This window comes from Prenolepis imparis, unplaced genomic scaffold (assembly GCF_030444845.1).
Source record: "Prenolepis imparis isolate NDT839.2.m4 unplaced genomic scaffold, iyPreImpa1.0 SCAF_8, whole genome shotgun sequence".
In the NCBI taxonomy this organism is placed as follows: Eukaryota; Metazoa; Arthropoda; class Insecta; order Hymenoptera; family Formicidae; genus Prenolepis; species Prenolepis imparis.
In genome coordinates this window covers 2,965,853-2,977,781 of record NW_028141166.1, presented here as the reverse complement: position 1 = coordinate 2,977,781, position 11,929 = coordinate 2,965,853, and the positions used below count along the sequence as shown (strand labels likewise).

At 28.6% G+C, this 11,929-nt stretch overlaps 1 protein-coding gene across 1 annotated transcript; it reads left to right on the top strand.

Annotated features, from left to right (window-relative positions):
- The first annotated feature begins 247 nt into the window (after window positions 1–247).
- Window positions 248–4,108, top strand: LOC145939287 (uncharacterized). The gene is made up of 8 exons (XM_083043522.1): window positions 248–428; window positions 688–882; window positions 1,183–1,251; window positions 1,343–1,452; window positions 1,588–1,672; window positions 2,029–2,222; window positions 2,325–2,487; window positions 2,647–4,108. Exons 1-8 carry the CDS (start codon window positions 248–250, stop codon window positions 2,763–2,765), a joined length of 1,116 nt encoding a protein of 371 aa, XP_082899648.1. The 3' UTR covers window positions 2,766–4,108.
- The last annotated feature ends 7,821 nt before the right edge of the window (window positions 4,109–11,929 follow it).

Here is an 11,929-nt window from a genome sequence, read left to right as displayed (position 1 = left end):
AATCGCTACTTTAGTCTCATTGGCTGTGCTATATATATATATATATATATATATATATATATATATATATATATATATATATATAATAAAGTACGGAGGCAATGCACTCTGTGATAATGCAGACTTTGTAGACAAAGCATAAAGCAATAGCAGAGAGCAGAGAGCAGAGAGTTTCCGAAGTAGTTTTTTGACTATCGTGCTGTGTAGCGGTTTGTCTAATATTTTAGTGAATATAAATGTGTATACAATGACTTATTGTGGCATTGAATTTTACACTGATGCTAACGATGAAGAGAATAATGGTGATATAGCTCTTGTTCATTTGAAATGGCTTACTCCGAGTAAAAAAGAAGTTCTATGGCCCCCATATAAAATGACATCACGCTTCAACAAAGCTCTTACAGTAGGAGAAGAGCCTAATGAAGATAGTTGGCGATTGTATTGCGTAAAACGCATATTTTATAAAAATGTGGTAAGTATTGCGTAAAAAAATGCAATTTTGATACGTTTATATTAAAAATGGGTTACATATTTAATGTAAAACATGTATAATATATATTTGTATGGGAACTATATAATATATAATTTTTATAATCTTTTATAAGTATAATAGCAATTGAGGTTATGGTTAGGTTAGGTTCAAGTAGGTTTTTTTAATTACAGATATATTAATTTTTTTAATTGTAGATGATCTTCAAAAGGCTCATGCAAAACTTAAGAAATGCGAAAATACATCAGATGTGCAATCTACAGCTGAAGCTGAAGTTGAAGGTGTGAGAAAAAGAAGAAGAAATAGTAGGTACTTTTCATCATCAAGCAGTGAAGATAATGAAAACGAAAATACATCTGTTTTATTACGCTCACCAAAAACTATCAAACAAGGTAATGAAGTAGCATTTCGTTAAAGTTCCAAAATATTGAATTATATTGTAAGAAATTGAATAAATAATTTCAATGGCATTTTTTGTATAGATTATGCATGTGTAATTTGATTTATAACAATGTATGTTTTAATTTAAATTATAAAACTTATTGAACATTGAATATCAGAAAACTATATTTTATTTTTATTATTTTTTTTCAAAATGTAAATGTTACTCTATTTTAAAGTAAATTAAATAATCTATATATAATTTATAAAAATTTATTATAAATATATAATACTTTTCTTTTTATATTTAGTATCTATGAATGGCCCGGAACAGCAATTGTCAGAACCATCTAATGTCTTTATCGATGAAAGAGAGAGACGTAAGTATTATAAAATATATTAACATGTGTAACTTTTTTGTGTAATAATTTTATTCATTTTTGAATAATTTTTTATCACATTCTTTTATAGAACAATCTCATGTAGAGACAGTAACATCAAGCATTTCTGCATGCAATAATAGAGCAACACCAATAAGTATTTCTGCGTGCAATAATAGAGCAACACCAATAAGTATTTCTACGTGCAATAATAGAGTAACACCAAGTATTTCTGCGTGCAATAATAGAGTAACACCAAGTATTTCTGCGTGCAATAATAGAGTAACACCAAATATTTCTGCGTGCAATAATAGAGCAACACCAATAAGTACTTCTGCGTGCAATACATCTATTACAAGGAATATTTCGCAATTATCTACCCATCAATCATCCACCATTATATCATCAAATAATAACTTAAGTATGCTTTTTATTTATCTATACATATATATTATATGTATGATAATCATATTTTTCAATTAATTGTGTATAATATTGAAAAAGATTTCAAATTTATTATTAATTTATTAATATCATTAATTTTTATAATTTAGTAATTAAATTTTTTAATTTATTTATATATCATTAATTTTAATAATCTAAATACGTTTATCCAACGAACAAATAATTTTATTTTTAGATGAATCTATTTGTTCATTCTGCGGAGGGCAAATTATAAAAATTTTATGTACGTATGTTTTATTTTAATTAGAAATGATTTCAGTAATATTTTTTTACTTTTATATATATTTATCTTACTGTTATAAATATTTATAGCGCAAACTTTTGGGGAAGTAGTAAAAACAAGAGAAGAATTGAAAGAAATTCGCGAACTTGTTGTAAATGCAACAACTTCTAATAGCATAACTCCATTGCCATCTGATTTTCCTGTAAATTTTCCACTTAAAACACACGAAGATGTAGAAGCGCTTGAAAACTATTTACAATCTCCAGATAACCAAAATTTTTTGGTAAATATAATTTGAATAATAAAATGTCATTCTTAAATGAATGAATAAACCGATATTTTTATAAATTAGCGACTTTATTTTTTACAATTATTATTTTTGCAGTCATTATATTTGTCGAGTTTGGGAGGTACTACTACTAGTTCACGAACAAACAAAATCTTGCGAAAACTTTTTACCAACGAATTAGCTAGAGATTATAATTTTCATGCTCAAAGACATAATAAAAAACCTTTTGGAATTCTTACATTAAAAACAGTAATAATTCGTGAGTATATATATGTACAATTATATATGTATATGTATAGATAATATCATAATATAGTAAAATATGTTAAAATAAAGTGGATAATATATAATGTATATAAGTATATAATATAAATATAAAGTAGATAATATATAATATAATAATTTTTTCTTATTATAGGTGCAATACAGATACGATCATCTTCCGTTACCGATAATGATGTAGAAAACGCAATTAAAATTTGGCTTAAACATGCGCAACAACGGTTAACAGAAAAAAATAAAAGAAGACGTCCATAAGCAATAAGACTTCTTATATTAATACTAGTAAGATTAAAATTAAGTTCGAAATTTTTCATAGTTATTTGTTTTTGTGTTTCTTTATTTTTATTATAAATATGCTTAAAATCAGACGAAAGAGAAAAGATTTTGTTTCGCGACGACAACAATATAGAAGAGTTGCAGAAACTCAACATAATACATTTTTCAATACTATTCGTAATGATTCAAATATTCGTCTCATTTCTCAAGAGGAATCTCTCTCTCTTAATTGCGAAAATAATTTAGCAGAAGTATCTAATGGTCAAAATAATGAACTGTCTGAAAATACGACTTATTTTGATAATTTAGATTTGGAAAATACTTGTTTAAATAAGGAATATAATTCTTTACATACAAGTAGCGAAAATTCTTCATCAGAAAACGAAAATAATATTTTACAAAAATTAAGACACTGGGCCGTGAAGCATAATATATCACGATCATCTGTAACTGATCTACTTCATATACTTGTTCCATATCATCCTTCTTTACCACTTGACAGTCGTTCATTATTAGCAACTCCAACTTCTAGTCCAAATGTAATAAAATTAGATACGGGTGATGTTCATTATTTTGGGTTGGAATATGCTCTAATACATTGCTTAAATGCATATAAAATCAGACGTGCTTTAAACAACAATGAAAAATTGAAAATTAGTTTTAATATCGACGGGATTCCTCTATTCAAAAGCACAAAATTACAATTGTGGCCAATTTTGGGTGTTATAAAAAATTTTTCGGGTGTGTCACCATTTGCTATTTCTGTTTTTTGTGGAACTGCTAAACCAAAACCACTTGATCGTTTTTTAAGTGATTTTATTGTTGAACTTAATCAATTGCTAATACACGGGTTTCGTTGTGGAAACGATCATTTTTTTATTGAAATCCATAGCTTTGTATGTGATGCACCTGCCAGGGCTTTCTTAAAATGTGTTAAACAACATACAGGTTATTCATCCTGTGACAAGTGTATAGAACCAGGTGAATATTATAAGAATAAAGTTGTTTTCCCAAATTTAAAAGCATTAAAACGTACAAATGAATCATTTAGAGATCATATTGATGATGACCATCATATGAGTCAAACACCTTTATTACGTTTACCAATAGATCTGATAAAATGTTTTCCAACTGATTATATGCATAATGTCTGTTTAGGTATTGTTAGAAAATTATTGTTTACCTGGCTTGGCGGCCCATTACAAGTACGTTTATCACACAGAAACAAAAATCTCATTTCAGAGCATCTTCTTAGCTTAAAGGAATTTATTCCACTAGAATTCAATCGTAAACCGCGTTCACTTGAAGAACTTCAAAACTGGAAAGCAACAGAATTTCTTTTTACTTTATTCAGGTCCTATAGTTTTGAAAAATGTATTAAATAGAGCTATTTATAAAAATTTTCTTCTTTTCCATTTTGCAATATCTGTATTGTTGTCGCATAAACATATTAAAAAGATTGGTCTTTCGACTGTGAGAAAAATTTTAAATATGTTTATTAGTCACTGCAAAAATTGTTTGTATGGTTTGGAATTTATAGTTTATAATGTTCATTTACTAAGTCATATTTGTGATGATGTTGAAGTTTACGATACTTTAGATGAGTTTTCAGCGTTTCCATTTGAAAACTTTTTAGGTCATCTAAAAAAATTGATTAAGTCTCCAACCAATGTGCTACAACAAATATATCGCAGAATTACGGAAATTAATATTTTATTAAATGCAAATAGGAAAACTCGAATAAAGTTAAATGATTATTCCTATTGTAAAATACAGCATGATTCTGGGCCTTTAGTTTTTAATACTAGTAATAAATGGGCAAAACAATATAAAAAACTTTATTTAAATAATTATATTCTAACAATAAAACAATATAGCAATGCAGATTGTTACTGCCTCATAGACAACGAAAACATTATAAGTATCGAAATACAAAACATTGTTAAAACACCTGAAGGTGCTATTTTTATAATAGGAAAACAATTTAATAAATATTCAGCTTTCTATGATTATCCATATAATTCATCAAAGCTTCATATTAATATTATTGAAAATTTATCAGAAAATCTGAGGGCATGGCCAATATCAATTATATATGGAAAATGTTTTGTTTCTCCTATTACCTGCGATAGTTTTGTATCATTTCCTATTATTCACAGCTTAAATGAATAATTGCTTTCTTAATTGTCTTCTCGCATTTGTCTGTATTTTTGAAGTTTTTATTTTAAAAATTTTTAATGTAATTAAATTCTATATTAATTAATAATCTCCTAATTAATTAAATATTAATTATTCATTAATTAGTTACAGATTATTAAGATATTATAATATTTTCAACAATAAGATATAAGATCTGTATATATTATATTAATAATATATTATGATATTAATATATATATATATATATATATATATATACATATTATTATTGTATTGTATGTCTTTATTCGGCGTCCCCTAAGGGTTTGCCTAGGAGCTTTAGGGTAGCTCCAACCCATTACAATCTCCCTTCTTCCACCTGGCCACTTGCGACCTCACAATATCTCTAAAATACACATACAGAATTATTCCATCTTCTCTCCTCCTTCTCTCCTCTCATCCAGACTCATCCTTCCTTCTCTCTTATCTCCTGTCTTACTCCGTCTCCTTCAACGTGTGCTCCTTCCTCTCCTTTACATATTATTATTATGAACATATATATATTAATATTTATATATCATTATATATTAATAATTAGTTCCTATATAGTTATTTTATAGTACCTATTACTTTTACGATTTAACTTTAGTTAATTAGATTTAATTAACTGCAACGTACAAAATGTATATTATATTATATATGTGTTTATTATGTGCTTCAATGCAATATTTACTTTGTAAACACTTTGCAATAAAATACTTTGTGCAATAAATAGCATTTATTGTATAACTAAATAGTTTTTTATTAATTAATATTTAATATATTTAAAAATTACATTTAGGGATAAAAAAGACGTCATAAAAGACGTCATCAAATAACGGCTTTATGACGTATATGTAATGACGTCAATAGTCTGTGACATTAGTCCGTCACTTTTCGGTCATAAATACGTCATTTAACACGTGATTTTTGGTCACAGAATGACCAGAATATGACGTCAAAATGACGTATGCTTGCTACCTGGGATGCTTCACAAAATATACGGGCAGAAGATGTCTTCTTATGCTCTTGCTTTATTATAAATTCAGCAGCAGTGGTATCTTGAGTACAGTACACAAACTTGGATAATTATTACAATAATACTTTTGCATAAAAATGACGACTATTGTAAGCACGTCTGTCTCGTGAGCGGCCGGAAAAGTTCTGACCCGGCGTAGGGTGCTGCGCGCGCACACTGCCGCGAACGGTGGCGAAGACGTCCGAAGCGTCACGAAGGCTGTGACGAAAGACATATGCACGCGACTCGCGACGGGCGATTTTATTCGATAACTAAAACTCCTTGAGAGTATTGAACAATTTTATTGTTGTGTGCATAAATGGAAAATTTTTTTACTTATTTCTTTATAGACTTATTAAAAATTGATAGAAAAATTGCTTATTTTAAAAAGTTGTTGCATGTATCTGGACTTAATGTTACTTTTTATAACGATTGATGGTGCTTTTGTAAATAATGCTTCTGTAAATATCTGTAAAGAATATCTGAAAGAATTAACCGGTTTTTATATATACTCGGCCAAAAAAAGTGGTACACTTGAAAATTTGAAAAAAATTGTGAAAGTTTATAACTCAGCTAATAATTATGATATCGAGGTGTTTAAAACCACTACTGTCGAATACTTCATTGAAGTGTTGTGACCCCATATCCCTCATGATATGGAATCAGTATAATTCTCCACTTATCCCTATTCAAGGCGTCTCTTATATTGTCCTGGGGGAGAGCTCCCGTGCATTCCTTGACCTGGTCAATCCAACGCTTCGGGGTGAAAGTTTATAACTCAGCTAATAATTATGATATCGAGGTGTTTAAAACCACTACTGTCGAATACTTCATTGAAGTGTTGTGACCCCATATCCCTCATGATATGGAATCAGTATAATTCTCCACTTATCCCTATTCAAGGCGTCTCTTATATTGTCCTGGGGGAGAGCTCCCGTGCATTCCTTGACCTGGTCAATCCAACGCTTCGGGGAGCGTCCTCACGGCCGTACTCCTTCAACCTTTCCCTGGACAACCAACTTCTCTAGATTGTCATCATTCCTCCGGATGACGTGCCTGAAATATCCCAGGATTCGCTGTTTTACGGTGGTTGACAAACGATCTTGGACATTGAGTTCTTTTAGTATAGATGAGTTAGTTCTCTTTGCCGTTCAGGGAATCCTCAGGAGTCGTCTCCAGCACCACATTTCATGGTGTTTAAAAAACGAAAATGAAACTTGAAGTCTGTAGTTTGAGAAAATTTTAGTGCTGATTACGTAGAATAATCAGTTGATGACAAGTGCAGAGTGAGAATTTGCAAAATTGATAAATGGAAGGATTATTTTCCTGAATTGCACGGCGTGAATCAGTTGACGTAGCTCAATGGGATGAAAAACACGTAAAAATTCAAACTTTTCTCTTTAAAATGCGCTTTTGCAGAATTCGATACAATAATTTTTCGCTAAGTTATCTTAATTTGAAAAAAATCGGTTTTTTAACGACAAATTATGATTTAAAATGTGTATCTGCTACTTTTATCAATTCGAACCGTTGCAATTCTATTTAAGAATGTTGCACTGAATGCGGGATGTCCCGAAGCGATGCAAATCGTTCCGGGCATCTCGCGTAAACACAGTCCGAATAGGATATTCGTGGGGTTTTCGCCAGTACGAGTTCGGCACTACTTCCTCTGAGATTAGAGGATATTCATGAGAATTTGCCCGCGTAAAAAGAGAGAGAGAGAGAGAGAGAGAGAGAGAGAGAGAGAGAGACAAAAAGAAAAAAAGTCATATTGTTTAAAATTTTATCTGTGTGTGTGTGACTTTTTTCTTTTTTGTTCCTTTTTGTCTTTTTTTTTCTTGTGTTTTACGTAAGGAAATCCTTATGAATACCCTCCGATCTCAGAAGAAGTAGTCGAACTCGTATCGGCGAAAACCCTGCGAATATCCTTTTCAGACTCTGTTTACGCGAGATGCCAGAATGATTTGCATCACTTCGGGACATCCCGCATTCAGTGCAACATTGTTGAATAAAATTGCAACGGTTCGAATTGATAAAGATAGCAGATACACATTTTAAATCATAATTTGTCTTTAAAAAACGGACTTTTTTCAAATTGAGATAACTCAGCGAAAAATTATTGTATCGGGTTCCGCCAAAGCGCATATTAAAGAGAAAAGTGAATTTTTACGTGTTTTTCATGCCATTGAGTTACGTTAACTGATTCACGCCGTGCAATTTAGGAAAGTGGACCTTTAATTTATCAATTTTGCAGGTTCTCACTCTGTCATTTATCATTGTAAAACTAATCATTCCACGTAATCGGCACTAAAATTTTCTGAAACTACAGACTTCAAGCTTCATTTTCGTTTTTTAAACACCTCGATATCATAATTATTAGCTGAGATATAAATTCTTAAACTTTCACAATTTTTTACTACTTTTCAAGTGTACTGCTTTTTTTGGCCGAGTGTAGATGAAGAAAACCATAATAACAATTTTTAGTTATATTTTTTATATCGTGTTAATACAAAAAAGTTTTATATTTTTTAATCCATCACACATGTTAAAATAAATACGGAATTGTTTAGAAGATTTTCGTATTATAATTGCAAAATGTGAGGAAGAGAGAATATCATGGAAATATTTATTTTGAAGAACTTCACATTATTCAAAAAAATGAGGAATTTTATTTAGTGAATAAACTGAGCAACTCTTTCAAACATTTAAAATACTAAACAAGAAATGAAAGTTCGGTTTGCAGCCTAATTATTTAGTAACAGTGTTGCTGATTCATTTACAGTTTTAAAATATATGAATATTTTTTTCATTTAAAGATAGCACTGCTACAATCTGTTTTATAAATTAATGATCTTTTTGATATTATAAAATTAAAAATTTAAAGATTTTGCATTTTAAAAAATTGTTACAATATTCTGTACAAGAAAACAAAAAATTAACAGAATCATAATGAGATTACTTTTGAGAAATTATTTTATTAATTATTTAATTAGAATGCGAGAAATATATTTTTAATTTGAAAATAAAAACTCAAAAGTTTATTTTTACAAAAATAAAAATGAAATTTATTGGCTTTCTAATTTGTATTTACAGTCTTCAATTATATCATAAATTATGTCAGAATAAAATTTATAAAAATACATATATACATATATATCATCATATAAAATGAGTCAAGACATAACGAGCACACAATGGCTGTAATAACAATTCTATATCTTGACAATTTGTTAATATATATAATAAATCTTAGTAGACTGAAATCTTAGTACTATAAAATTCGCAAAGATTACAGCTAACTGTATACCTCAGGACAATATTTCCTTATTATAAATAACGTCTAAAATCGATTTGGTATATGTAATTAATGTGATCACATTATCAATTAAACGTGTCTTATTTAATTAAAATAAATAATTTAAAAAATCAAAACTTAATTAACAAAAGAATTGATCAAAAGATTTTATTAACTTTAATTCAGAATTTTGATACACACACTCTTATGTAAAAAAATCATGTACTGTATGCGAGGTTAAATAATTATTTCTTATATAGCAAGGTTTTATTGTTAAATCTTTATAGAAAAAATTAAAAAGTGAAAATTGTTCAAAAGCTTATAAAAATACATCATTTGAATTCTTCTTTAATTTTAATACAAAGTAGAAGTTTTTTAATTTATCACCTAATTTTTATTTGTACAAAAGCTGAGAAAGTAATAAAAATGTGTCTTTATAAAACTAGTGAAAAGTTTTTATTAAAAAAATTTTTGGATCAGTTTTTATAATGAATCTTATAATTAAGACAGTCATTAATAAGATTTAGAAACCCTGCAATCTCATTTAATTTAATATATTTTATTGAGGTTGTAATAAAAAGCTTATCAAAATTAGATTGAATTATATTAGCTCTCAGACTGTTGATTTTGTGATAGCCATTTTACAGAGGATAGACATTTTACTAAATTAATTCAGCATAAACACCAATAAAAGTTTATGTTAAATATATTTTAAGTAATACATTTTTTAATGAAATTTTATGAAGTTATTAATTTAATAAAAAATATCTATATATATAATTTGTTTTTTTTGTTATTTTTTATTTTTAGTTATTTTTAAATCTAAAATATTGTCATTTATTTTATTATATGTTATAAAATATATGTTTATTAAGTTACAAAAAATTATTAGCATTGTGTGTTTATTATGTTATTAAATAATTCATAAAAAAAATTTAACGCTAAAAATTTATATGTAAAAAGAATTCTATAATTTAAAATTTTATTATTCTAATTTTATTATTCTAATTGTTCTCTTCAGATAAGCACCCTAAATTAAGCTAAGGTTAAAATTACCCGAAGTTGATTTAATCAAGCCTGAATATTTTATTTTACACGTAGACCTTATAGATATAGACTGGAAATACATAGCAGACTTTGTTCGAAGGGGATTAGAAAGAGAAACATACTTTTTAGTACTCCTCTCTCTTGAAGTGTGTTTGGAAAACCATTATTCTCCGGATGCTGCTTCTAATACAGAAACTATAGGCAATTGCCGGTCTATACCTATGTATAAGATCTATGCATGTATAGGTTCTACGGATTCTATATATGCGAGATCGGAAACAAATATGACGGATCCCAATTGTGAACACGTGTCTACATTTTTAAGCTTAACGGTAAAAAATTTCGGTTTTTTTACAAGTATTCCTATAGTGTATTTTTATCATATATCTGTTTTTCATTACTTTCTTACTATTCGTTCTAATTGTTAAAATTTAAAATACAAGGTTTTTATACGCTTCGTATATGCAATACATAGAAAAAATGTCATTTTTAATAGCGATTATTGCACGTTCGACGCGGTCAATTGTTTTTAATAAATTGTACAAACGTGTAAATACCACATTTATTACGTATAGTTAAATTTTCAAATTTTTATTGTTAATTGCGATTTGCGAGACAACTATCTTAATAACAAAAAACGAATAATATTCAAATAAGCAGACATACGAAGAAAAGTGCGTGACGCGCGCGAGCTTAATTCAGAAACATCTTTATATCTCGTCATTTCGCGACAAATTGATTTTGATTGGAAATCTTCAGAGACCTTCTCGAAACATCAAAGATTTAAATAACATAAAAATTGAAAAATCGATATCTTTGACTCTTCTAAATATATATATATATATATATATATATATATATATACATATATTGTGACGTTGCCGTCCCGACGCGCGTCCATCTCATCATAATCACAGGGCAAGGGCTGAGCGACCGCACCATGTGAGAGATTACAAATGCCGCATATTCCCGGAGAGACGAAATGCGATGGTAGATTTCGATAATTAATTCGCATTTTATTTTATTTTTTTCATGTGTGACGTCCACATAAAATTAAATAAATTAATATGGGGAGTAACAAATGGATCGATACGGATCCATGTACTGATTGGCACGAGTCAATGAAGATGGGCAGTTGATAAGAATATTGATTCACTATTATATTTCACCGTGGACAAGAATGACCTCCCACCTTAAAAATTCTTTAAGAAACAAGGGCGGGAACCTGCGCGGGGATTCTTGCCTCTTGGTATAAATAAGAGAGATAATGAGGATAGTCTTTAGACTTTTGACATTAGTCCTCAGTTAATTGTCATTTTCATTAATCAGAAAATATAAACTTGTGTTTAAAACCTAATAAAAGTAATTCAAATTAATCTGGAAAGAGACGTAGTCCTTTTAATTATCAGAATTCCAATAAAAGTTGTCGCTGTCAATAAGAATGACAACAACAAAATTAATATTATAATAATTTGAATTTTGACTAAGATTGGCGCTGTCGAAGAGCATGGCGAAAATCGTCATAAATTGCTGACAATAGTGTGGCGACTATGATTAAACAGTCTTAATTCAAATTCTAATGTTTCTCAATTTTTATTAGATGCC

Excerpts from the sequence above, each read along its gene's own strand:
- LOC145939287 (XM_083043522.1), top strand. The coding sequence starts at position 248 with ATGACTTATTGTGGCATTGAATTTTACACTGATGCTAACGATGAAGAG. Across the intron at positions 1,252-1,342 it reads TATCGATGAAAGAGAGAGAC|AACAATCTCATGTAGAGACA; the intron begins GTAAGTATTATA and ends ATTCTTTTATAG. Across the intron at positions 2,488-2,646 it reads ATTAAAAACAGTAATAATTC|GTGCAATACAGATACGATCA; the intron begins GTGAGTATATAT and ends TTCTTATTATAG.